Source organism: Pseudopipra pipra, chromosome 7 (assembly GCF_036250125.1).
Source record: "Pseudopipra pipra isolate bDixPip1 chromosome 7, bDixPip1.hap1, whole genome shotgun sequence".
In the NCBI taxonomy this organism is placed as follows: Eukaryota; Metazoa; Chordata; class Aves; order Passeriformes; family Pipridae; genus Pseudopipra; species Pseudopipra pipra.
In genome coordinates, this window is record NC_087555.1 from 54,479 (window position 1) to 80,998 (window position 26,520).

Genomic DNA, 26,520 nt, shown 5'->3' on the forward strand with positions numbered 1-26,520 from the left:
CTTTTCGAGCCACTAGAAATTTATTTGGTACAAAACCACATTGTGCGAGCCACGACCTCGACGCTCTTTTGGGTTTTGACAGCTAAATTCCAAGTGAACTAAGAATAACAAGAGCAGGGCCAAAAGCTTTGCTTCGCAAGGACCCAGCTGAGCTTACACAACTCAGCCTGACAAAAGTGGGTGTAGCAGGAACAGCCTCAAAGCACCACCTTCTCAGTTTACATTTCTTAGTTCAACTTAACACTGAGCTACTCTTGCTAATTTTGGGTTTAAGAGAAATTGTACAAATGAAATGCTTTTAAAAAAGCCTATACAATTACTTTTTTGGAAGGCAGCTGACTGTTTTGGACTACTGAGGATTTCAGATGAAATTAGGAGTCAGACTGGGGTCGGGCAGGCAAGATAATCAGTGTTCCCTGCAGTAATTTCTATTTCACCAAGTAGAAGGTTCTGTTTGAGAAAAATTTGCTCCTTTTGTAAAGAAAAAAAAAAAAGAAACAAAAAGATGAGCTGTATAGAAGTACTGCAGACATGAAATACATCTGCATACTATTTACTGGGAATGAACCCAAAAGGTCTTCAACTTCCAAAGGTTTTTAAGTGCTGGAGAATGCAGGCAAACTGCTCTTCCAAAAAAAAATTTAAAAAAAAAGAAAATTGTTTCTCCATAGCTGTTTACTGAATACTGAAGGAAGCATCCTGCTCTCCAGCATGACATGGAATCTGTGGAATAAGCAACTCACCTGGTTTTAAAGCTGTAAATATTGAGTAAAACTTGGACCTAGCAGCACAAAAATCCTTCTGGATTTGCACTGAGCAACATAAACTTGGCCAAGTGCTGCTCCAACTTGAGAGTGCCAGTATTGACATTCCTGGGAACAGAACGGGAACTTCAAAACTCAGTGCTGCTGCAAGGCAGTTCCTGCATGAAGGAAGCACAGAGCTGAGACAACATTTCAGGGACTGTGTCTACAGAGAGCAATCGCTCCAGTGTTCCCAGGGACCCTGTGCTACTTCAGTTTCCCCCTGCTGAAGTTGTGTTTACCCACGATGAGAGCTGGGAGAAAGAAAAGTCACTACTGTCATGTAAGGCCTTCCAAGAAAAGCTTTTGACTCGTCTCCATGCCCATGGAGCAGAAAAGGAGGGAGCCGCAGACCAGCCGTGACACACTGACCCTGTGGAAGGCAGCCATGTGAGAAGGGCCCAAGCTCCACAGCTGCTCCATGTTCTTATTCCAGGAGAACATTTGCTTGCTCTGGAACATGCCCCACGAGCATATCTGTTCAGTCACCCAGACCTGGATTTCTTTCTTGAGTGTCCACATCTCAGCTCTGCTCAAATATCCACCATGTCCACCAGAGCAGAGAGGTGGAGCTCAGAGGCAGCTTCAGCCTCCTTGGTCGCCCTGAGGAGCTGCTGCAAGTGTTTCAGTCTGTCCGACAGCGCAGGGCTTCGCTCCGTCTCCACAACCTTGTGTCCCTCTTGACTCCCAGCCTGGGCAGAAGAAAAAGAGATGAGACCAAGACTTTCTCCCAAGGTAATTCCCGCTAGAGGTTTTGCAACTACTGCACTCCTCAGAGCTTTAGCCAATGCTCAGGACCCCTCATCTTACCTCCTGAGCAGGTGGCATGGGACTCTTCACCAATGGGCAGGTGACGGCTGAGGTGGAGAGCAGCGACTGGGGGAGGTAGAGAGGAAGACCTAAGAGATCCCCAAGGGGCTCAGTGTCCTCAGTCAGGTATCGGTGCAACTGTTCTTCAAACCTAGATGGGAAGATCAAAAGCATCAGTTAGATGGCAGCCTGGCTTTGTCCCTGTAACCAGTGTGTTAACTAAGAGTTCTGGGTTTAGAAGTGTCTGACCTCCACAGTCTGACACAGCCAACTGCTACTTCAAAAATCCACCACATAAAAGTGTGGTACAGAAAGCAGCTACACAGACTGCAGACACCCAACTGATGGGAAAGGCAGAAGAGACAAAAACCTCTTGGGCCAACCTCAAAAGCTTAGTTCTTCCCCTTTGTGATCTGCATCGCTACAAACTGACATCCCAGAGAGAACTTTATAGACATTTGTGACACAGTGGGACACACAGACCACTGTAATGCTTCAGTTGTGGTGGCATGATTGACCACAGAGTTTCCAACCATTCCTAAAAGTTCCAAGAATTTGTACCATCCCGGACTGTTCCTGTGATGCAAGTAGGAGATAGCAGGGAACTGCACTGATGTACTTGATGAAATCCGAGGAAACTGAAGACAGTCTGGGCTGTTTTCTAGCACTGTTCAAGTTAGAAATTGTTTATATAACCCTAGGCTGAAGCTGCAAAGAAAAGATGCTGCTCTTGGAACTTACCTCCTGTTTTCTATTTTTTCCAGTTGCAGCTGTGCCAACAGATGCTCCTGGGCCAAGGACATGTCTCTGAATTCATCTGAGCTGGGAATGCTCACCTCCTGACCTGATAGCTTGCTCATGCCAGAGCCATACTGGCCTGGCATCATGGACATGCTGTAGGGTTTCTTAAAAGACTTGGGAGATTTTATCCTTGACCTGAAGAGGGGAGGAAAAAAACAACAAACAAAAGCACAGGAACTGGTATGAGTGTGTTGATTTTTCCCTATTAGCTTCAAGATTGGAAATAGCAGGGAGTGAGAAGTGATCATCTGGAGAAATAATGCTCTTGTGCCAGCATCCAACACACTACCACCTGTGTGTGGGATTAGAGAGGAACTAATCTGATAGGAGCCTAGGATTCACCTCAGACATCACCCACTATACAGCAGAACTGCAGCTAAGCTTCCAAAAGGGAAGAGTGGCTTCCCTCTGAATGAGGCTAGGGAAGTGAGCTAGACTCTGGAGATCTCAAATACCTTTATAATGCCACACAGCTCTAAGGTATCCTTCCCCCTCAACCTATCCAGCATTTTTTCAGCCTCGCAGTTTTCCCTCCATGCTTTAGACAAGTCAAACTCCAAGGCCCAGCAGCACTTTTGGCTCCAGTTCATTTCTCCTCTTATAGCACTCTGAGCACTCCCCAAGCAACCCATTTCTCTGAGAGCTGAGTCACCTCATACATATAAAATCTACCTACTGCCCTGTTTCAGCACAGCCTTGTACATCATTTCAAAGAGATGTGCACGGGTACATTCTGGGAGGATGCCATATGCTGATTTTCAGCATTGTAGAGGTCCTAAGCAACCTCCTTGGAATTCTCCACAAACAGCTGAATGCTACTCCCTCACCTCTCGTGGCCTCGTTGGATCTCCTCCTGTGTGCGCAGCCTGGCTTGATCCCACGAGAAAGGGACAGTGTAGTTCTTTAAATGCTCCTTGAAGAAGTACACATGAATCTGACCATCTTTACTTACTGCTTCTGTGAATAAACCCAAGCCCAACATTTATCATTTCCACAGATTTTCTCCTTCAGAAGAAAAGCTCAGTATTAAAAAGGCAATTTGGGGAGAGTGTTCGCTTTCAAGTGGGTTTCAGTTGTAATCTGCTTGTAAAAAAGAGCCTTCTTGAACTCAACAGGTTATTGTCAGTCTGTAAAACGCTGCTTTCTCTTAGTTTTAAAAATTCTATTGCATCCAAGTTCAATGGATGAAGTAGTCATTTCATTAAAAGAGGCTCCCTACAGTTAAGCTAAAAAACCCCCACACATTTGAAATTGAAAGCAAACAGAATTTGAGACAAACTTCATGAATCCATGGAAGTGCTAATTAACCATGGCAGTCTCACATCCCAGCTGACATGGCTTCTGAGGGGCAATTCTTGGCCTTTGGTTAAAGCAAACTCATACACTGGGAGGGCAGGCCAAAAGACTCTAACCAGAGACACATCTGTAATCACAGGATCAAGTCAAGTCATAACTAATATTAAACACACACTCCAAGAAGAAGACAGATGTGCAGAATCACAGCAAGACAACAGCTCCCTCCCTGCTACATCTCACTTGCTGCCCTGCATAAAGGCACCATTGGCAAGTTATTAAATACTATCACAGAAGCAGTATCATCCATGTTGTAGGAGCAATACCTGGAGCAATAGGCAGTTTGGGCGGTTTCCAGTCTCTCAGTTTATGATCAATGCAGACTGCCAAGATACAATCCCAAGGGATCTCATCAACAGAAGGTCCATCTTTATCAGAGTTCCCCATTGTTTGGTTTTTCCACTTTTGGTAAGTTTTGGTCAGCAGATTTTCCACTTGAGACTGGATCAGTGGTTGAGTGTGTGAAGAACTTGCAATCTGGGAGACATACTGAAAAATCATGTGGCAAACGGGACGCCAAGGAGCTGCCAAACAAACCAACCAAAGTAAACTGCAAGAATCTGTGACAGAACCAACACAGCACAGGCACACCTTGGAGAACCATGTGCTGCCAAGAACATATTACAGTGTGAAGTACCTACCACCTAATGGAGGCAGATCTAGGTATGGGATCTGGAAGGACAGCACAGCCTTCTTCAGCCAGGCCAGGTGATCCGGCACGTTCCACTGCAGGTGGGGCAACAGCTTGTTACCCCCAGGTTCTGAAAACTCTGTCACAGGCCAAGACAAGTCATAAAGATGCTCCGAGGATGCTACATCTGAGAGAAACTGCAGCACACTGTTGTAGAGCTCTATGATGACCCCGGGCTCCTGGGATGGCAGGCCAGCCAAACGCCTCTCCTTCCAGTCGTGGTAGAAGCGCTTGCCAAATTCACCATCAATCCCATCCTCAATGTACTCCTGAAGGGTCTTACTGCAGAGCTCAAGGGAGTCAGGACACCGGGAAACCAGCCAGCCCACAGCCACAGAGATCTATGACACACAAAACAGGGTGGTTGGAAACTGCTCTGCAGTGATCAGGACACAAAGGATTCAATCCAGCAACCCTAAGTTTGACATAACACTATCCAAGATAGTGTGCAGCAAAATGCAAATAAATCAGCTATCATCATCCCAACGTTTGCAACAACAGTTCTCTAACTAGGTGGTCATAAACTAAATTTCCATGCAGCAGGCTCAGGAAGACACAGAAAAGAGGCTGGTCACATGAGGTACAGGCGTGCAGTGGAATTCCCTGCTGCAGGACACTGGGAATGTGGAAAACTTATCCAGGAAAAACTGGACAGACTCACAGAAATTAGAAGACCATGGTGACTATACCCAGAGAAGCCATGTCTGATCCTGGCAGTCCTTGAACTGCAGAGATGTACATTGTGAGGGTTTGTGGGGGAGCATCACTCTGGGTTTGTCACACAGAGATCCGTACAATCCTTCTTCATATACAGAACATGACAGGATAGAGGCATCTCTCAGTCCCATCCACCAAGATGGGATAATACTGGGTGATATCACAGAAGCCAAAAGAGCTACAAAGCGTCCTCTGCATTTTAGGACTTCGAGCTTAAGGATAAAAGGTTTACCTACCACCAGCACTCATCTGGTGGGCAGCAACACAGGCAGGGCAGACAAGAGTGGACTTAGGTAAATCCATGAATTTTGGTCTCAGAGCAGTTTTCAGTACTACACAGATTAAATTATCTTTTTTGGTAGCAAGTGCCACAGATCTCTGGTCCGTGAAAACAGAACAGTCACGAACAGTGGAAAAGTACCAGAAATATTCTCATTTCAGAATAGTTCTGGCTGATGTTGGAATCACTACTGACAAGCAAGCACCCCACTCCAGCAGAGTCAGGTGTGTGGAAAAATGGTTAAGGGAGCTTTTTGAACAAAAACTACGATACATAAAATCCAATGGAAAAAATATCCCATTACACGAGACTCAGTTGAAATTTAAGCTACTGAGAATATAATATATATATTATATAATTATATATTTATATTATATATTATATTATTATATATTTTATTATATATATAATAATATAATAAGCAAGTTATCTCTTGCTGTTCTTACCCTTTTTGTGCCTTCTAAGTCACTGACAGAAACTGGGAGCTCCACAATGGTGTAGTCCGAAATAAGCTGGGCTGAAATCAAGTCCTGCAGCATCAAACCTTAAAAAATAAGAAAACTCACCATTTACACAGAGGAAGAACACACTCACAGCATCACTCCTCTTCTCCATCTCTGCCCACAGACTCTCAGGATCAAATACTGTGTGTGAAGGAAAACTTGGAGCCAAAACTGATGAGCTCTTAAGGCCTCAGGATTTCTAGCAAAGCTCTGAGAAGTGCTGTACTTCACAGCCTCTACCTTTACTGGATGAGATAACTGAGATGCTGCACCAGCCACAACAGTTCTACTTAGGGCAGCCTTAAACATTCACATTTTCAAGACAAAGAAACAATTACATACCATCTTCTACTTCTTTCTCCGTGGCCTCCTCTTCCTGACTGGGGACTAGAACCACCAAAGGAACTACAGGGTGGAAAGGTTTGGCCTGAAGCAACTGTTTCAGCTGCAGCAAAGCTGAAAGCCAATATACATCATCTTCTGCAACATCTTCACTCTTAACTCGGGGGGGCAGAAGAAGAACAAGGCCACTGGTCCCAAGCAAGTCTTTTTGTGTCTCAGCCATGTCAAGCTCCGGGTCAGAGAGTGCACCCTGTGCCACCTAGACAAGCAACAAAGATGACAACACGGATGTAGCTAAACGGAGCTACGTGCCAAAACCTGCAGTGTCTTATCATCACCACTCAGCTTTGACATCCCTTACCAGGAGCTCTACAAAACCTAAGACAAAGAGTTGTTACCAGACCAACATGGATGTCTCTGGGAGATGCAGGTGAGCCCTACAGTGCCCTTCAGCACCTGATTTAGGACCAGGAATTGATGATTAGGGTTCTACTACTGCAGATGGTTGGAAACAAGGAAAAAAAATAATCCATCTTTTCTTTCAGGCCTTTGAACTCGGTGATCCTTGTGGGTCCCTTCCAACTCCAAATGTTCTGTAACAACCCCATCCCTCCCAGTATGATCTCCCTCCATCTGACAGGACACAAGATCCACTGGAAAAGAGTCCATCGTGCTTTTATTGTCTCTTAGGTATCATGAAACTGTTCTCACCTACCTTAATACACACACTGACTTCAATGATTTTGTTCCCCTGCATGCCAGGAGAGCTAAATAACGTCAGTGTTCGAATTCTGCCTTCTGGATGTGAAGTGTTTTTCTTACACATTTTGTCTCCCATAAACTTGGCTTTCAACCAATCCATCAGTATCCTATCAAACAAAAAAAAGTGGGCTTTTGAGAATTTTGTTGTCAAAAATGGCATTTTAGGGTTTTAGTATCAGCACCTCTAAGACACCACAATCTATCATAATCCTTTGTATTTAGGTTATGATAAATGACCTTAATAAAGAGCTGTGAACTGTCCTGAAATTAATTCTTTTTGCTCATACTGAAAGCAAAACTTTGATATGATAAACAATGTTAGATAATGCAGATTACTGTAATAAATTCTTTAGTGTGCTCTGGAGAAAAATAAAATAAACTGGAAATTTGACATCGTACAGGCAAAAATACACCAAAGACTGTGTACTACTTCTCCTCTTCTACCTAAACAGAAGTCTGCTCTGTTTGAGAAAGGGACCCAAAAATCAACCCTTCTACTTACCTGTTGGGATCGTCCTTGGCATATTCGTCATCACTTGGCAAAACCAAGAGCACCTTCCAAAAAACATGTTCTTGTTGAACTGGAATATGTTCAGTGATTAGTGAGACAAGATCCAGGGGAGTCCAAGCTAAACCACTTAAAGAGAGACAGAAACTGGTGAAAAGACCCACCTCAGTGCTCCTTTCCCACCTGAGGTGTCTGAACATTGAACAAGTTCCAATACTGTAACCAGATGCCTTCAGGAACTGCAGCTGCAAAATCTGTTACGTGAGCCTTACTTTAAAGATTTCAGGACCACACGTGTATTGCTTCACTTCCACACTGATCCAATGCACACCCAGGCCACTAACAGCTCGTTTATTCCTCTCCTCCTGTACTCCATCCCAGGCCCCATCGCACCCGGGTACAAAACCACCCCCCATAATATCCATCAGATCCTTAAAGTTATACCCCAAAGGATCAAGATGGCCTAACACCTTCATTAACTTAGCTTTACTGGAAGGTGTCCCTGCCCATGGGCGGGAGGGGGGGTCAGAACTAATGAAATTATCTTTAAGGTCCTTTCCAATCCAAACCATTCCGTGGTTCTATGATCCTCCTGTTTCCCTTACTTCCAAAATGCTCCCAGAAGCAAGGCTGCAAGTGGACATCCAGGCATGACTGGCCATACCTTACTGCCATTTTTGAGATCTCTGGCATTTCTGTTACAGCTTGCTTTGAACGAAAATAAGAACCAAACCCCAGCGTACCTTACCAACTGCTGGTAGAAGTGCTGAACTTTCATTTCATGCACTGTCTTGTTTCTCAGCCAGTTCAATCTGGAAAAAAAGTCATATTTTTTGTTATAAAAAAGGTATTTTAACCAAATCTAAGAAACACTGAGGCCTGAGAAATACTACAGAGGCTTCAGAAAGTTGCTGTTAATAGAACTATTTATTTGGATTTTCAGTCTTGGTCATGGCATTTGTGCAGAAAGAATCTTCTGGGAGCTATTTAAGAACAGACAGTTCTGCAAAACCACTTGCATTCACAATGGAAGAATTTTTGGTAACTTATCTTCCAAAAATCTACCAGATTGCCAGCTGGTGCCACTAGAAGTATCCTTACCTCGTGCAAGAGATTCCCAGCTTTCCTCCATTCCCCAGGTTTACAAATCTCTTGCACAAGTTCTCCATGGCTATTGGCCACTCTGCACTGGGAGACAGCGCTTTCAGCTGATGTTTTGAATCCATGCCACAGGGAGCAGCTGGAAATGCCCTCATTTGACGTTTCAACTTCGTTCGAGCTGCCACTGCTTCCCTCCACCTTTGGAAGAGAACAGATAAATAGGTCACGTTAATAAACTCCTCTGTAGACCTCTGTCACCAGGTATTTGTACAGTGAACAGCACAGCAATCACAAAACACTGAGCACATATCCAGAAAAATGAGTGTCCAACAGAAAGAATATAAGGATAAACTATTACAAGTTTCTAGTCAGAATGAAGCTGAAATCTCCTACCAAGCTCATTACCTGACTCCCACAGGGTGTGCTCCCCTACCCATGTACAGCTGAGTAATTTGGCAGAGGCTGGTATTAAGACTGTAAGGTCTACCCTTATCACGGAGACAAGACAGCAAAAACTGTCTCAAAAAGAACACAACAAGACAGCTGTAGTTCCACCTCCATTAACGGCTCCTCAGCAATGCACTTTCTGAGCCCTTTCTAATAACTAATGGTGTGAAACAAGGCTGTGTTCTCGCTCCAACCCTATTCACAGTCTTTTCCAGCAGGATGCTCCAAAGGGCCACGGCAGACCTCGAGGATCAGGACGGGATCTACATCTGATACCGTACTGATGGAAGCCCTTTCAACCTGAGGTGACTGAAGGCCCACACCAAGACCTTAAACCATCTCTTCCAGGAGCTGCTTTATGCTGATGACGCCGCCCTTGTTGCCCACACAGAAGCAGCTCTGCAGCGTTTAACATCCTGCTTTGCAGACGCTGCTGAGCTCTTTGGGCTGCAAGTCAGCTTAAAGAAGACGGAAGTTCTCCATCAACCTGCACCTCAGGAAGCCTTCTATCATCCCCACATCACCATTGGCCAATCAGAGCTCAAATCAGTTCAGCAGTTTAATTACCTAGGCAGCCTCATCTCCTCGGATGGTAAGATTGATGGAGAGGTTAGCAAAGGCATATAGTGCTTTTGGAAAGCTTCATAAAAGAGTTTGGTGAAATAAACACCTGAAGAAAAGTACAAAGATCAGTGTTTACAGAGCCACAGTGCTGTCTACTCTCTTATATGGATCCGAATCATGGGTCATCTACAGCCACCACCTGCGACTCCTGGAACGCTTCCATCAACGCTGCCTCCGAACAATCCTAAACATCCACTGGTCAGATGATGTGACCAATACACCTGTTCTAGAACAAGCAGCAGTCACAAGCATTGAGGCCATGTTGCTGAGAACACAGCTGTGCTGGGCAGGGCACGTCTCCAGGATGAAGGACCAACCACCCCCTCCCTAAGATCTTGCTTTATGGTGAACTTGCCACCGGCTGCTGCATGAGAGGAGCCCCAAAGAGGAGATACAAGGACTCCCTGAAACAACATCTCAGCCTTGGCCATATTGATCATCATAACTGGTCTGCTCGGGCCTCCAATCGTGAGGCCTGGAGACACACCATCTATAACGCTGCTGATGCCTTTGAGAACGCAGCAGGATCACCCTGGAGGAGAAAAGACAATGCAGAAAGAATCGTGCCTTGCAGAATATACCACCTAAGGAGTCTTTCTGCTGTGCCTTTTACAACTGGACATGCCTACCTCATACTGGCCTCTTTAACCACCAACGCGCTTGCAACAAACGTGGGTAGAGCCCTCCCCAAATCTTCGTTCGCGAAGCCCGGCCATGATGATGATGATTAACGGCTCCTCACCAACGCTCCCAAGGAAAGCAGTTATGTCCCAGGATGGTAACTCACCGTTTTAAATATTTGCAGAAACACTGGAGCTCCTGAAGGGTTTCCTTGGCAATCTGGAAAATCTCATCCTCCAGAGAGAGCTCCATGAAGTGACCACACACCTCCTCTGAGCACCGGGCAATACGGGCTTGCCGGTCTCTTTCTAAGGCACATCTACTTCCAAATAAAACAAAAAAAGACCTCTAGTGAAGTGAAGACCTGCAGCAAATGCCAATTCAATTGGTTGAGGTGCAAACAGGGAAAGACCATGACATTTAGGAAACCTTTGGGAAAGCAAACCACAACACACAGCACGTTGTACCATACCTTAACTCATTGGTTGAAGCTTCTTCAACACTCTCCTTTATTACTTCTTCCATTAATTCCATACCCAGCAACTGGCTCAACTGCTTTATTAACTGTTCTCTTTCCTGCTTTTGCCTGGAAGGTCAGAGAAAAGACACAAACGAAAAAATTTACACTGGCAAACCTGGCACTACACACAGTGTCAAACAGCTAATTTCCCTAAAACTGAGTTCCCACTAGCTGATTTGTAAAGATAAACAGCCTTGCATGGAGCCCGGTTTTCCTCAAAAATATTGATGACAGTGGGGTTATTTGAGGGAAGTATCTACCCATGAGCAACCTGATCTAGTGAGTGGCATCCTTGCCCATGGCAGGCAGTTGGAAAAGTTCCTGCACACAGCAGGGCCAGGAAGCACATCCCTTTCTTGAAGCTCTGGGTGAATAAAAGTTCCTAAGATTCCCACCCCATCTTTTCACAGTGGCTCTGTGAGGTCACCAAAATGCTAACTAGCAGATCACCTGAGAATCGACACCTTTTACATGATCCCAGGGGAGTTCAAGGTGAGACAATTCTGCCGGCGTGGCAGAAAGACACTGGGGCTTGAGCACAGGCACAAGGACTCAGGCTGGCACCAGCTGTCCATACGTTGTCCAAGGGTGTCCCCAGCCCACCCTGCCTCACCTCTCTTCCTCCACTCTGCGCCGTTCCTCCTGGACACGCTGCCTCTCCACACTAAGCACGCTTCCAGCCACTTGTCTGAGGATCTCCCCCATCACTTCAGTCACGAGTTCCTCCACAGCGGCCTCTGAGGTGCTGTGCAGAAACAGCAAAATCTCTTTTCAAAGCCAGGAAGTTTTCATTCAAAGCCTCAGGTCTGTGCTTTTCTCACCCACACCTTGCTCTTTGTGGTGGGCTGACTCCAGCCACTAGCCAAGCACCCACACTGCTACTGGCTCACTCCCCTTCCCACACTGGGACAGGGAAGAAAGTAAGGAAATAAAAAGGAAACCCACAGATGGAGATGAAAATACTGCAATAGGGAAAGGGAAAACCCCCACACCCCCACAAAGCAAAGCAAAGGCAGGCAGCCACCACTTCCCACCTCAGAGCAATGCTCAGACAGTCTCTAATCAATGTCCACCCTGAAAGCCAGTAACCCCCACCTTCTTCCTCTAACCCAGTTTTATTGCTGACGATGACATCCCATGAAATAGACTTTAGCCAATCTGTTCCAGTTCAGCAATAACCAAAACACTGGCGGAATAATAATTGTTTGGGTCACATCCCACATCTACAACTCTACCAACTGCCCTGGAGAAAAAACATTTATCTGAAGCAAAGCAGCCAGATCTGGACTTGCTTGTCTTGTCACCCCTTTGGACACCTTCCCTTCCACAACATAGGTTTCTTTGCAAGGCAAGGCTTCCAGAGGTTTGGGTGAGCCTTCCCTTCGGCTACCTGGCACGTGACAGAGTGGCAGACATCCGAGGAAAGGTCTGCCTTCCCCTCAGCCGCCTCAGTAACATCACCCCCACTACAGACCTTGCGGTGCTCAGTTTTACAATTTTCACACATGGGGATGCTAAGGCAGGTGGCAGCTTTGGTGACACACTCCAGGAGAACCAGCAAAAAATGTTCTTTACCAGATGGCAGCGGCCACGTAAGCTGCTCCTGCTCTGCCCACTTCTCTGCACTCTCCTTTGAGGACGTCATGCACCAGCCCGTCCACCACTTCGGCAATGTCCTGAAATAAAGCACAGGAAGCAGCTGAAGCAAAAGGTGCAGTCCTTACCACACAGTGGCCTGGGTGTAAACTGAGAGTAAGGCTCTCTAGCCTTGGTTAGCTGACTGTAATTCACAGCACCACCTGTATTTCTGCTTACAAACTGAGCCAACTTAAGCAAACACAACAGCCTGGAAATTTTAGACTACGAAATTTTAGACTATCTAAAAGGTTAGTAAACAGCCCAGAAACAAAAGCAGCTTTCTGTACTAAGTTCAGGCAAGTCAAGTTAGGAAATCATAACTAAGGAGAGAGAATATTGAGAGAGATTCCTATTTTCTTACTTTAGACTGTCTCTTATTCTAGCTGATTTAATTCCAAATGAGCAGGTCTAATCCCTGAAACATGGCCACATTTAGGTACAATATGGCAGCTGTGCTGTACAAAGCAACGAAACACCCCGAAATTGGTTCAGCATTAGAACAAACATGTGTGGGAGCACGAAAAACAGCACAGGTACACGGGGTACACATTCAAGATCCAACATTATTGGTCATGTACTCACAAGAAGGAACTTTGCCATGTCTCACTTGAAATACATGGACATTCCAGAAAACTAAAGAACTCTGAGAACTCGGTTACCTTTTATTACATTTCACAGACCTTTCCCAAATATTTCATGATGGATTTATGTTTCCCTACCGTGTCTGTGTAGCCAGGCTGAGGCTTTGAAGGGAGAAGCTCAGGTTGAGCAGCAGCTTGGGAGATGGGCTGTGCAGGAGGCAGCCCTGGCACAAGCTGACGAGGCAACAATGAGGGCAGAAGATGAGCCTGGGGCTGGATTCTTACTGCTGCAGCCTCTAAATCCACACCTCTGCTTTCCACTCTTCCTTCTTGGGAGGGGAGAGGAGAAAAATTAAGGAAAAGACGTCAGTCACAAACAGAAGCAAAACTGTTATCTTCAAAAGCTGACTTGTTTGATGAAACTCATCAGGCCATAAAATAAGTCTGTAACAGAAGCTTGTCACCTTAAAGTTAAAAACATAATTATATCATAGAAACTAATTTCTATTTATGAATATTTTATACAAAACATTCAAAAATTTCACTGCATATTACCTCCAGTACAAAGCACATGTATTTCCAACAAAACAACTGTTTCAAGTCAAGCACACCTTACCCCTACACACAATATCTGTATTTTCAGCAAGGACAGAAAAGCATGCACTCAGCTAACATGAAAACCAACATGATTGGGATACGGTGGGAACAAACAGCTGCAAATCAAAAATGTGCAAACTGCAAAGGGAAGCTGGTGTTCTGGAGTAGGCAAATATCTTATTATTTCGCCTACGTTGGCAAAATTTGGCTCAATTCCCATAGTGTATTTCCTGAACTGGGAAATAAATTTTATTGGTCAGGTTGTTCTTGGCTTTTACAGATACATAAAAACAGCTGAGCAATCTGGTCTAGTGGAGGGTGCTCCTGCCATGTCAAGGAGGGGGGGCAGGGGGGCTGGAACTAGATGAGCTTTAAGGTCCCTTCCAACCCAAACCATTCTGTGACTGCGATTATGATTTATATTTTAATGTTTTTGTTACATTCAGATTTCCAGGCAATTTCAAATCCTATCAGCCAAGTTTCTCCTCACAGAGCTGACTCAGCAGCATGTACCTGAGCAGTACCTAAACCGCATGTTTGCTATCACCTGTTGTTCCCATGCGGGGTTTTTGGCTATTACCAGCTTGATCCACAGAGGTGCTTCCACCGATGTACTTGTTCTGTCCGTTGAAGCTGGACACAGGCACGTGGTGGGGCACTGAGGGCAAAGGCCCTCCGTTCACAACCTCCCCAACTGAGACAGTGAGCTTCTGGCTGACAAATACGGACTTCCGAGGTTTGGGTAACCCGTCGGGCTCAAGGAAAGCGGAGCGATTCAGCTCCACATAACCCCTGGGGAAAAAACAAAAATAACTGCCAGGAGGATGTCCCCAAAGCTCCAGCAACCTACTGGTTTTCAGTTCGGAAATATATTGCTTCAAAGGAGAACATTGACAGGAAATAGACCACTGTCCTGGTTAGAAGAGCTGGGCCCAGTTCATCACTGGATGGGTGTAACCCAAAACTGTGTATTCTATAGCCTTCCATGCCATTTCCCAGAAACTGCTACCAAGAGACTATTTGCACCCTCTGCCCAGAGCAGCCTGACTCATCAGGCTACAAACTAGGTGGTAAGAGGCCTGCGAGATAGAAGGGTGTTTTTGTCCTCACGTCCATTGAGGAACACCCTGCCCTGAGGGAAGTACTGAGCATTCCTGCCTGAACTGGAGAATATATAATCTTGGAGTCTTGGGACTTTTTTAACCACTCGTGGGATCCAGAGGAAGACTGCAGACCACCACTCTCGACTGGACTGCAATCACCACTTTTGACCAGACTGCACCAGCACTCTCACCAACAGGTTTTCCCCCCTCTCCCTTTACTTTGGACTCAGGGGGCCCAACTAACACCACTCTGTTCATGCCCCAGGGTGCTGGGTTATACATTTGGGTTTTGTGGCTTAAAACCAATTGTTTGTCTGTATAATTGTACTTATTGTATTATTTTATTAAACTGTTATTCTGATTTATAATCTCTCTTTTTTTTGGGTTGAGTTCATTTTCCCCTGCTGGTTTACCTTTAAACCAACACAACCACTAACGGGGTTTTTTTCCTTCTCCAGTCTCTTGAGATTCCAGGTTTGGACGAGCACACAATGTATGGATTTCCATGGCACACCTGTGAACCGCTGGCTTCCAATATCCGCTAAAAACTAGCCTGCAATGTTCAGCTTCATCCCACCCTACAGGAATCACCATAATGCCAGTTTCCCAAGAAACAGAACTGTCTTTCTAATAGAGCTGCAGTTTACAACAATTCAACTGCAAAAACAAGAACTCAGACTAATTTTTTTTCCTACTGGCTTATCTTCAATGTCTCCTTCTAGGGAAGAAGTCCCTGGAGCCCAATGGAGACTGAGCTCAACATGCAGTTTTTCCTTTGGGGAAAATGTTTTTCTCTTGTTTTTACCACCCTCCAGAAGGCTGAAGGAATTTTGATCCTTGAAACCCCTTGTCATCTTATCAAGCCAAGGAAAATAAAGAAGCCAGTGCCAAGAGTGCCAAAAGAGTTGTGGGAAGTCTTCTCTCCTATGAAGACAGACTAAGGGAGTTTGGATTGTGCAGCCCAGAGGAGAGAAGACTCTCCAGGGAGACCTGCCTAAAGGGGCTCTGAGAGAGCTGGAGAGGGACTTTGGACAAGGGCAGTGCCAGCTCAAGGGGAAATGGCTTCCTACTGCCAGAGGGCAGGGTAAGATATTGGGAAGAAATTCTTCCCTGTGATGGTGGTGAGGCCCTGCACAGGTTGCCCAGAGAAGCTGTGGCTGCCCCACCCCTGGAAGTGTCCAAGGCCAGGTTGGATGGGGTTTGGAGCAACCTAGTCCAATGGAAGGTGTCCCTGCCCATGGCAGGGGGTTGGAATGAGATGAGAGCTTTAAGGTCCCTCTCACCCCCAACTCTTCTGGGATTCTATGAAGTAGCTACAGGGATACCAACCCCTTTTCTTGAGGGAAAGATGCAAAATTAAAGAACTTTTCATAGTTACAGCAATAAAAACTATAATAAAGTTTGCACCCATCAGTATCCCAGTGCTTTGCCTAGAAAGCTCAGCCCCTACTCTTTGCCTGTTCCTTTTTTTTGGATCCAAACTTCAGGAGCAACTCCCCTACATTTAGCCCTTTGCCTGACATCAGTCTGAGCCCCCCAGGGATCATTTTCCTCACACTTACCCATCTGATACACTCAGGCCATAATAACTTATAAAATCAGATGCCTCCTCACAATCTTTGAACAGCAGCATGCGGACCAGGTGGTCCAAGGGAAACGCTGTACATCTTTGGGTGCTCACAGTGTAGGCAATATTGAGGGATTTGAGACCATCTTTACGAATCTGGGGGAAAAGGAAAAGCCACATAACTACCAAGAAAAAACCCAAAATGCAATATAAAGCGTACAATAAACATGAAAATCACGTTTAAATACATTGATACTTTGTCATCAAATACCCACACCAACAACTATTCAGATTTAACTTTCTTTTTCAATTCTATGCACTTGGCTTTCCAGTTTCTGTTCCTCTTTCATGACGCTCATTTTTGAGTGTATCCCTTTGTGAATCTTGTGCTGAAAAAACACCTTGCAAGAGCTTCTGATACTGCAGGTTCATATTTGCTCTGCAAGATTCCCAGGCCTGTTTCTCTGCTTCCCAATTATTATTTTCAGGGGAAATACGTTTTGTGGTGTGCTGTTGGGAACTAGGCAAACTACCATCAGACCTTCGTGATGCAGTCATCATCACTTTGTATAAGAAGAAAGGAATTAAATCAGATTGCTCAAATTACCGTGGTATTACTCTGCTCTCCATTGCTGGCAAAATCCTGGCAAGAATACTCTTGAACAGACTAATACCCACTAGAGCAGAAGGAATTCTACCTGAAAGTCAGTGTGGTTTCAGAGCCAACAGGAGCACCACAGACATGGTATTTGTCCTCAGACAACTGCAAGAGAAATGTAGGGAACAGAACAAAGGTCTCTATGTAACCTTTGTCGACCTCACCAAGGCTTTCGATACTGTGAGCAGAAAAGGTCTGTGGCAGACTTTGGAACGTTTAGGTTGTCCCCCCAAGTTCCTCAAAATGATCATCTCACTCCATGAGGATCAGCACGGCCAAGTCAGATATGGTAATGCACTTTCTGAGCCCTTTCTAAGAAAGAATAGCGTGAAACAAGGCTGTGTTCTTGCTCCAACCCTATTCACAGTCTTTTCCAGCAGGATGCTCCAAAGGGCCACGGCAGACCTCGAGGATCAGGACGGGATCTACATCTGATACCGTACTGATGGAAGCCTATTCAACCTGAGGTGACTGAAGGCCCACACCAAGACCTTAAACCATCTCTTCCAGGAGCTGCTTTATGCTGATGACGCCGCCCTTGTTGCACACACAGAAGCAGCTCTGCAGTGTTTAACATCCTGCTTTGCTGAGGCTGCTGAGCTCTTTGGGCTGCAAGTCAGCTTAAAGAAGATGGAAGTTCTCTATCAACCTGCACCTCAGGAAGCCTTCTATCATCCCCATATCACCATTGGCCAATCAGAGCTCAAATCAGTCCAGCAGTTTAATTACCTAGGCAGCCTCATCTCCTCGGATGGTGAGATTGACGGAGAGATGGACAACAGGTTAGCAAAGGCATAGAGTGCTTTTGGAAAAGTCCATGAAAGAGTTTGGTGTAATAAACACTTGAAGAAAAGCACCAAGATCAGTGTTTACAGAGCCATAGTGCTGTCTACTCTCTTGTATGGTTCCGAATCATGGGTCATCTACAGCCACCACCTGCGACTCCTGGAACGCTTCCATCAACGCTGCCTCCGAACAATCCTAAACATCCACTGGTCAGATTATGTGACCAATCCATCTGTTCTAGAACAAGCAGCAGTCACAAGTATTGAGGCCATGTTGATGAGAACACAGGTGCGCTGCACAGGGCACATCTCGAGGATGAAGGACCAACCACTGCCTCCCTAAGATCCTGCTTTATGGTGAACTTGCCACCGGCTGCCACAAGAGAGGAGCCCCGAAGAGGAGATACAAGGACTCCCTGAAACAACATCTCAACCTTGGCCATGTTGATCAACAGCACTGGTCTGCTCTGGCCTCCAATCGGGAGGTCTGGAGACACCCCATCTCTAACGCTGCTGATGCCTTTGAGAACGCAGCAGGATCACCATCGAGGAGAAAAGACAACGCAGAAAGAATTGTGTCTTGCAGAATTTACCACCTAAGGAGTCTTTCTGCTGTGCCTTTTTGCAATCAGATATTTCTCTCTCGTATTGGCCTCATTAGCCACCAGTGTGCTTGTAACAAATGTGGATAGATCCTTCCTAAATCTTCGTTTGCGAAGCCTAGCCATGATGATGATGACATATCTGTACACAGTTATGGGGGAAAAAAAATGCCAAGAAGAACATTTTAATATTTGCCTTTTATATCACAGCAGAAAGCTCCTGATTAATTTTTAATACTTCTGAAGAAGTAATAACATTATTTTTAAGGTTCAATATTTACTAAGTTTTCTGCTAAATCCCAGATTGTTTTACTGATTAATAGTTTAAAAAAAAATCCTTTTTCTCACCTGGTTGAAATAACCATGTAAGAGACAAGCATTCAGATAGGAAGCTGTTTGCACAAGCTTGAAAAACCTCACAAAGTTGTTGCTGTTTAATGCAGCAAAAGCTTGAACTGCAAATCTAACTTCAGGAGAGTTTCTAACCTCTGGATGAAACTGCTGAACTTCTCTGTGGAGACAAAAGACAGAGACAAACCTTTTGCTTCAATATTAACTATCACAATCCAACAGCAACCTGTAACAACACAGAATTAAAAACAGGAGCATTACAATTTGTCTGGACTTAATCCTAAACTCAATTCTTCCCAGAGCCAAAAAGAGAAAACAAGTGGTGTCTTGTTCCCACCTGAGAATATCCCCCTTGTTGAGATTCAGCAAGACATTATAACCTCGGAACTCTGCTTCACTCTTGCAGTAAATTCCCTTGTTAGCCAGGTCCTGATACATCTCCTTCAAGCTCTGCAGGCATTTAGTCATGTTCTCATTGTTGATTTTGGCATCAAAGGAAGACATGGGCTCTTCACACAAGTGGTGAGCACAATGGATGTGAAAGCGAGTGCACTTCTCAATCAGAGACACCATCAGTGGGTTGCAGAGATGTTGCTGGGTTATATCCTAACCAGAATGATAAAGAATTACATATACTTTTAAACAAGTTGAAGACCAGTCACCTTTGGAAAAACCATTTCACTGTGCTTCGAGTCACCCTGCAATTCAAAATGTTTGTTTCACTTTTTTTGCTTCACTTTTTTACAGCATGATGTGATCTTTTACTTTCTGTCACCAAACACCTCCATCCACAGTGCTTACCTTTCTTATTCCACGAGTTCTGTTCCAGACAAAGTCATACCACTCTCGGTAGTTTCCTTCTCCTTGATCCATAATGTTTGTCACTAAATAGTCCATGGTCATACTCAACACCTCAGAGGGTCTCAATTCATGGGGCAAAGGTTCCTCCTGATCTGCCGAAGACCTGCTATATTCCTTGATTGCTGCCGCATGATCTACCTGCAAGATGTGGAGAAAACAATCAAAATCCAAGACATATGGACAACTTTGCAGGAGTAAAGAGGATTTCATCCCATCTATGCCATCACTTCAGTAAGGAGCAGATTTTTAAAGTCTTGACTTAGTCTCAAACTCATAACCTTCAAGACAACATATGTAACTGTTACATATAATTACGTAAAATACATAATTATAGTTTTAGGACTATAGTTCTAAAAACTTGTCTAGCTAGATAAAAGACAACTTAGAGTGAAAAAGCAATTCTCTAGCCTTCTTGTTTTCCAATGGAGAACTGAAAGGCATTAACGAAACAGCCCACAGAATTTTTCCGCCAAAATTAACCCTGTAAACAACTAAACAACACCGATGGCTTTAATGAGCAGCAGAAAAACTGATATCCTGGGAATCTCGTACCTTGTCAGATCCTAGAAGCAATTCAAAGACGCTGAGCTGGTTTCTTGTCTCTCTCATGTAACGCTCCTTTTCAGGACACATGTCTGGGCAAGTGCCAACAACAGTTTTTGCTTTGTCAAGATCAGTCCTTTTTATTCGAGCTAAAAAAAACATAAATAATTGAACAAACACTAAGCATCCCTTGGGGGTTTTTTTGTGACAAGCTATTACTTTGATGTGCCAAAAGAGCCCTGAGCACACAAGGCTATACCCACATGATGTAGTCAGAAATGCACAAGGATGGGGTTCCCCCCACTCTGGGGCCTGTCCCAGGGTTGCACATTGAAGAGTTTTGCTGAAAAGACAGAAGCTTCTAAAAGATACCCAACGTTCTGTGTCCTAAGTAAGCATCAGCAATTTCAAAATTCCACATCAAGTGGAAGAGAAATTTGTTTGTAGGTATTAAAAATGAGACCTTAAATTAAAAGTAAGGTCAGTTTTGAACCTGCAAGAAAGGATGGAAGGGTTTACAACCAGCACTGTAAAACAAAGGGCCATTTCTTGAAATAATTACCAGCTGTGTAATAGTTCAAATTCAGAGAAACACTAGAGGCCCTGGCACAGGTTGCCCAGAGAAGCTGTAGCTGCCCCACCCCTGGAAGTGTCCAAGGTCAGGTTGGATGGGGCTGGGAGAAAACTGGGCTAGTGGAAGGTGTCTCTGCCCATGGCAGGGAAGTGGGACAGGATGAGCTTTGAGGTCCCTTCCAATCCAAACCATTCTGTGGTTCTATGAAATGCAGTTTGAGTCACTTTTAAAGAGCCTGTAGAGATGGAAATCTCCCTGTGTGCTCTCCTTCACAGAAGATGAACTGTCTGCCCTTCCCTTTACACAAGAAATTGCATGTGCAATAAGTAAAACAGATTTTCGTGTGTTCCACAAGAGAAAAAGCGATACACTAGGTATTTTACAGAATGCTCCATGTTAAACTCCCATTTCCATAGTATCACAACAGCTTTGCCACAAACCCCAAACCCTTACTTTTCTCCAGCAGAGCAGCAGATGTTACACTCATCAACTTGTGTAATTACCTTGCCGCATGATTTTGTCCCTTTGGTCCAAAAGCCGGTATCTTTCTTCAGATGTCTCTGCCATTAATCCCACCAGGTTACCAAGGGATGACAGTGAGGTTCCCAAGCCCTCTGAGCTCTGCCCTTCAGAACTAGAATCAAACAGATCTGCTTCAAACTGCAGCGCCTTTCGAAGACCAGGCTTCTTTGCTGGAGAACTAAAAAGAGAAGGGGTTTTTTTAGCAATAATAATACACTGGTGCATGCCCTGTCTTAATCAGTGCACTGTTCTTCAGGATGCCAGCATTTGTTTAGAAGAGTATTTTGTCCACAAGGCAACATATCTCAGGAAGGACATTGAGGTGCTGGAGCAGGTCCAGAGGAGGGCAATGAGGCTGGTGAAGGGACTCAAGCACAGGTCCTATGAGGAGAGGCTGAGGGAGCTGGGGCTGTTCAGCCTGGAGGAGGCTCAGGGGAGACCTCCTCACTCTCTACAACTCCCTGACAGGAGGGGGGAGCCGGGGGGGGTTGGTCTCTTTTCCCAGGCAATGATCAGCAAGACAAGAGGGCATGGTCTCAAGTTGTGCCAGGGGAGGTTTAGGTTAGATATTAGAAAGAATTTCTTTACAGAGAGGGTGGTCAGCCATTGGAATGGGCTGCCCAGGGAAGTGGTGGATTCTCCGTCCCTGGAGGTTTTTAAAAAGGGACTGGATGTGGCATCAGTGCCATGGTCTAGTAACCGCAGCGGTAGTGGATCAAGGGTTGGACTTGATGATCTCGGAGGTCCCTTCCAACCCAGCTGATTCTATGATATCAAATAAATGAAGTACATTTGGATGTGCTAAGGTTGTTCTGAGCTAACACCAGCACTGGGAGTTAATCTGGTTAAATCCTCAGCACTGCCCTGACAATGCTACCAAGCGTTTCTGGACTGTGGGGAAAGCCTCAACCTTTGTACAACAGAAAAGGTATTACTGAAAGTGTCTTAAAGACAGAAACAGATGGTTCTTGCAGCATTTCCTGATCACTGTGGTACAGCAGTTTGTATTTTAAACTAGGAATTGACCTGCTGGCATGGGAAAAAAAAACAAACAAACAAAACCAACAAATGCTTTCCATAGTAAGAGAGATTATTAAAACATTTTACAGGACAAACATTCCTTTTAACTTAAGGAACTTTGATTCCTTCACAACACATTACTGATTTTAGAATTATAGGACTACACGTATCAAATTACTTCTGTCAGACTAGACACACCATTGAGTATGACAGAAAGACAACAACCTTGCCACTTCTGCAACTGCCACAAAACAGGAGGATTCCTGTGCAGACTACTGATTCCAAGTGAGACAAGACAATGATCCAAACTGCTCTGAAAAGGGGACTCTGATTCTACAGAACTCTGACTGCCTTCAAAGGAAACTGCTCGCTTCGGGAGCTTGTTGAATCATGACCAGTGACAGTGTCACTACTGCTTGGTCCCCGTTTGGCTCTGCATTGCTTCATTCAATTCCCTCATGCCTCACTACTGCAGGTCCTGTTATGTTGTTATGGACAAAATATTCAAAAGAAAATACAGAGACCAAAGTGAAAGACCTTAATACTCAGCTAGGAGCATCCTTCTGACCAAGTGTGAGAGCTGTGTGCTTGTAATGCAGACAAACCAGAAGAGAAGGGAAGCAACACTTCCTGACGAGAACATGACTGTTTGGCACACACTGATCATAGGTTTTCTCTGTGTGCCCTGTTTCCTGCCAGGTGGATTCCCAAAGAAGCAGACATACCTTCTCCCAGGCATGACACTGCTGGCAGAGGATCTTATTAAAGGTTTTCGAAGCGGGGAATGCTGATAGCTTTGCTCTTCACTGCCTTGTCTTCCTTCATCTTCCCCTGCTTTCTTATCCTTGGATGAAAATTCTCTTTTTGCTGGACCTGAAATGACACATAAACATGAAACCTGCCAAGCAATTTAAGCAACACCTCTTTTTGGCCCCTTGGGGGTGGGGTGGTGAGCAGTCTGTTTAAACAAAAACACTATTGGAGAATAAAACTTAAGAGTCAGAGTCATGCATACAGAACTTCCAGGACAACTTGCACTAGGGAGCTGCACCAAGTTAAGTTTCTATCAATTACTATCAGAGTCACTGTTCTATGAAGAGTATTTTTCAATAAAATACCACTTATCAATAACGCCAATTGTCAGCAGATTGTCAGTAAATGAAGTCTGATCATCATCCAAATTCTCTCAGGTTGGGGATATAATCCACAGGTCAGAACTCCCTACAGGATACAAAATCCATTTCACCTGTGTAAATCACGATTCCCCGTGCTCCTCCTGAAGCATTTTAAGTACTTAGGTACTCAAGCTCAGACTAAGGTCGGCACAAGTTACACTCACACTTGCAGGAAGGGAACATTTCTTCCCCCAGGAACAATTTTTAAAGCGGTTGGATTTCTTAAATCCTCTCAGAATAGTTATTTTAGAATGCTGCCAAAGATGTAACACCACAATAAAATGACAAGGGCAAAGAGGCAGCCCTAGAGCTGCTGCTTCAAGATGTTAATTCTCAGGAAGACAATTCTGCAGCTGTTTTCTGGAAGGCAAGTCTGTGGCTGGTCAAAGCTGAAGTGAACCCTTCATATGCTGCAGGTGAAGTGCATCCCCAGGCTGGGATCAGGTACACATGCTGCATTCATAAAGCTAAAGAAAGGGAAGCACTTGACAATTCCAGTGTTTGCCTGGGGATTAACAACCTCCTCCTAATCCCAAACAGGGTCTGCAATCAAGGTTTCCCAATTCTAAATTCTGTAGGTTGTTCTCTTTTTTGGTTCAGAGTCTAACTGTTGATACACATAACAGCAACCTCAGCAAAACAGACACTCAGCTCCAGGGTACTCCTTATCTTGGTTCTCAGTCCATGGTCTGAGGCAGACAGCAAAGCATTTCAAACTGGGTTTTCTTACACCCCCAAAGAACTCCTACTTCTAGACAGAAGCACAAAGTCAACATCACCATATTCCTGCTGTGCAGCTGCATAAAGGATTTCTAAACTCTCTTCTAAAACTACAGTCATTTCAGGTGTCTTCAGCTCTTCTGTATGGCTGAACAGCATTTTGCTTCAGATCAAGCAACAGGTTTTAGACAACGTGAATTTAAGACAGAAACAGTGCAATTTTCAACCATGATATCTCCTACTAGAGAGAATTTTGATATCATTCTCACTACATCAGGAAAAAAGAAGAGCAGCTAGAATGCTATTTACCCATCACCCAGTCATCTGGAACACAGACTTACTCGTCTTCTTCTTTTGCCAAAATGTTACTATGTCTTTGTGTAACTCTTTCGCTTTTTTCCTGGCAAGAGCTGCAGAGGCCTGAAAGAAAACAAAAGCAGAGCATGAAAACCTATTGATACCACAACAACAAAACTCACAGCACAGCAAGAGAAACGTTTACCAATTCCCACAAAATTCTGGTTGCTGCATTTTAGCCTCTCACTTAAGACCTACATTTTAACCTCTCACTTAAGAACAATCAGCTGGACTAGTCCCCCCCCAAAAAAATAGTGCTTTTCTAAGAGCTACAGCAAATTTAGGGCACTTGAAACCAAAGGTGCGTTTTTAAGCACAAAACAGAATCAGATCATGCAGTCTCTGAACTGGCTGCTTAACACACCTCAGTGCTGAGACCTGAAAGACCATCCAGTCCCACCCCCTACCAAGGGCAGGTACACCTTTCACTAGCTCAGGTTGCTCCAAGCCCCACCTAACCTGACCTTGAATGGGGCAGCCACAGCAACCTGTGCCAGGGCCTCACCACCCTCACAGGGAAAAATTTCTTCTTAACATCTAAGTAATATAAAAGTAACTCCTCTTTTACTTTAAACTGTTTGCCCTTGTCCTCTCCCTACCTGCTGTCCCCGTAAAAAGCCACTCTCTCTCTTTTCTGTAAGCCACCTTTAGGCACTGGAAGAGGTTCTAAGGTATCCCTGGAGACTTCTGCACGCTGAATACTCCCAACTCTTGTGCCGTCCACTTCTGATACTCACGTGATCAAAAAAGTGAAGAATGGCCATTTTCTTATTACGCCTGGTCATGACGCGCCGGACTTTTACGAACTGGCCAAAGTGCTTCTCCAGCACAGTCCTGTCGTTGAGGTAATCAGGGATGTTCTTGCACTGGATGGCCGTCAGCTCGGCGGCAGGCAGGCCCCCCAGCCCCTCCGTGCTCTCGCCGCCGCGGGTCCGGCGGGCGGGGGCGGCGGGGGCCGCATCTGTGACGGGAAGGAACACGACGGCAGTCAGAAAGAGGGGTGACAGCACTCAGAAAGCGGGGCTACCCCACCACCACCCCCGCTCACCTTCCCGGGGGAGCTCCCGGGCCTCGGCCGGCGGCGGCTCCTCCGCGGCTCCGCGCTCGGGCTCCGCGCCGTCCCCGCGCTCGCGGGCCTGGCTGCGCAGCATCTCCTCCAGCGTGCGGCCGAACAGGGCCCCGCCGCGGGACCGGCTCAGCACCACCGGCCGCTTCTCCGGCGGCGCCGCCGCCCGCCCGCCCGCCGCCGCCCGCCGCGGGGAGCGCTCCCGCTCCTCCTTCCGCTTCAGCCCCTTGGCCGCCGGCTCCCCCAGCTCCTCCGGTAGCGCCCGCGGACCCCTGTCCTCCGGCCGGCCCAGCGCGGCAGCGGGCCGCAAGAACGAGAAGGGCTCCCGCGCCACCGCCGCCTCGGGGCCCGGCTCGGGCGCGAAGCCGAAGGGCGGCGAGAAGGCGAAGGCGGCGGGAGCGGCCGGGCCCTTCTCCGCCTCGCCGCCCGGCACCGGCTTGAAGGGGGCGGCGGCGGCGCTCTCGGGCGCCTTGAAGCGGAACTCGGGCGCCGCGAAGGCCCCGCCGCCGCCACCCGGCGCCTCACCCGGGCCTGGGAAGCCGCCCAGGCTGGTGGGCGGCCTAAAGCTGAACTCCGCGTTCCCTGCCGGGGCCGGCGCCGGGCCCAGCGCGTAGGGTGGCCCAAAGGAAGCGGTGGGCCCGGGGGCGAAGGGGAGGCCGGGGGGGCCGCCGCCGCCCTGGCCGAACACGGCGGATTGTCCGAAGCGCAGCGGCGGCGGGAAGGAGGGCGGGCCGCGGAACGGGCCCCTCGAGGACATGGTGGACGCGGCCGCCCCAGACCGCCGAAACAGCGGGGGGCGGGCGGGGCGGGCCGCGCATGCCCAGGACAGGACGCGAATGGCCGAGGGTGCGGTTATATGGGCGGGGTACGGTGGTGGGCGGAGCGATAGGCGGTGTCTCCGGGAGTGGGCGGGATCT

The 26,520-nt window shown here is 46.1% G+C and overlaps 1 protein-coding gene across 2 annotated transcripts; it reads right to left on the bottom strand.

Moving 5' to 3' along the window:
* Window position 1: 1 nt before the first annotated feature.
* On the bottom strand, window positions 2-26,427 carry MCM3AP (minichromosome maintenance complex component 3 associated protein). Of its 2 annotated transcripts, none has more exons than XM_064660107.1 (28): window positions 25,586-26,427; window positions 25,275-25,498; window positions 24,522-24,600; window positions 23,011-23,158; window positions 21,247-21,443; window positions 20,179-20,318; window positions 19,567-19,764; window positions 19,103-19,371; window positions 18,763-18,925; window positions 16,365-16,525; window positions 14,280-14,491; window positions 13,241-13,431; window positions 12,459-12,559; window positions 11,497-11,628; window positions 10,836-10,949; window positions 10,530-10,682; window positions 8,672-8,869; window positions 8,314-8,382; window positions 7,565-7,699; window positions 7,016-7,169; window positions 6,301-6,559; window positions 5,902-5,999; window positions 4,409-4,799; window positions 4,034-4,291; window positions 3,242-3,371; window positions 2,355-2,549; window positions 1,614-1,764; window positions 2-1,495 (listed from the first exon to the last, which is right to left on the bottom strand). In XM_064660107.1, exons 1-28 carry the CDS (start codon window positions 26,358-26,360, stop codon window positions 1,337-1,339), a joined length of 5,454 nt encoding a protein of 1,817 aa, XP_064516177.1. In that variant the 5' UTR covers window positions 26,361-26,427; the 3' UTR covers window positions 2-1,336. The 2 variants fall into 2 exon arrangements, with proteins under 2 accessions (XP_064516177.1, XP_064516176.1); XM_064660106.1 differs by having other exon boundaries at window positions 14,247-14,491.
* Window positions 26,428-26,520: the final 93 nt, after the last annotated feature.

Coding starts and splice junctions, on each gene's coding strand:
- MCM3AP (XM_064660106.1), bottom strand. CDS start 26,360: ATGTCCTCGAGGGGCCCGTTCCGCGGCCCGCCCTCCTTCCCGCCGCCG. Junction 21,444..23,010: donor AGTGTCATGCCTGGGAGAAG/GTATGTCTGCTT, acceptor TTCTCTTTTTAG/TTCTCCAGCAAAGAAGCCTG. Junction 4,800..5,901: donor ACTTAGAAGGCACAAAAAGG/GTAAGAACAGCA, acceptor TGTGTGTCATAG/ATCTCTGTGGCTGTGGGCTG.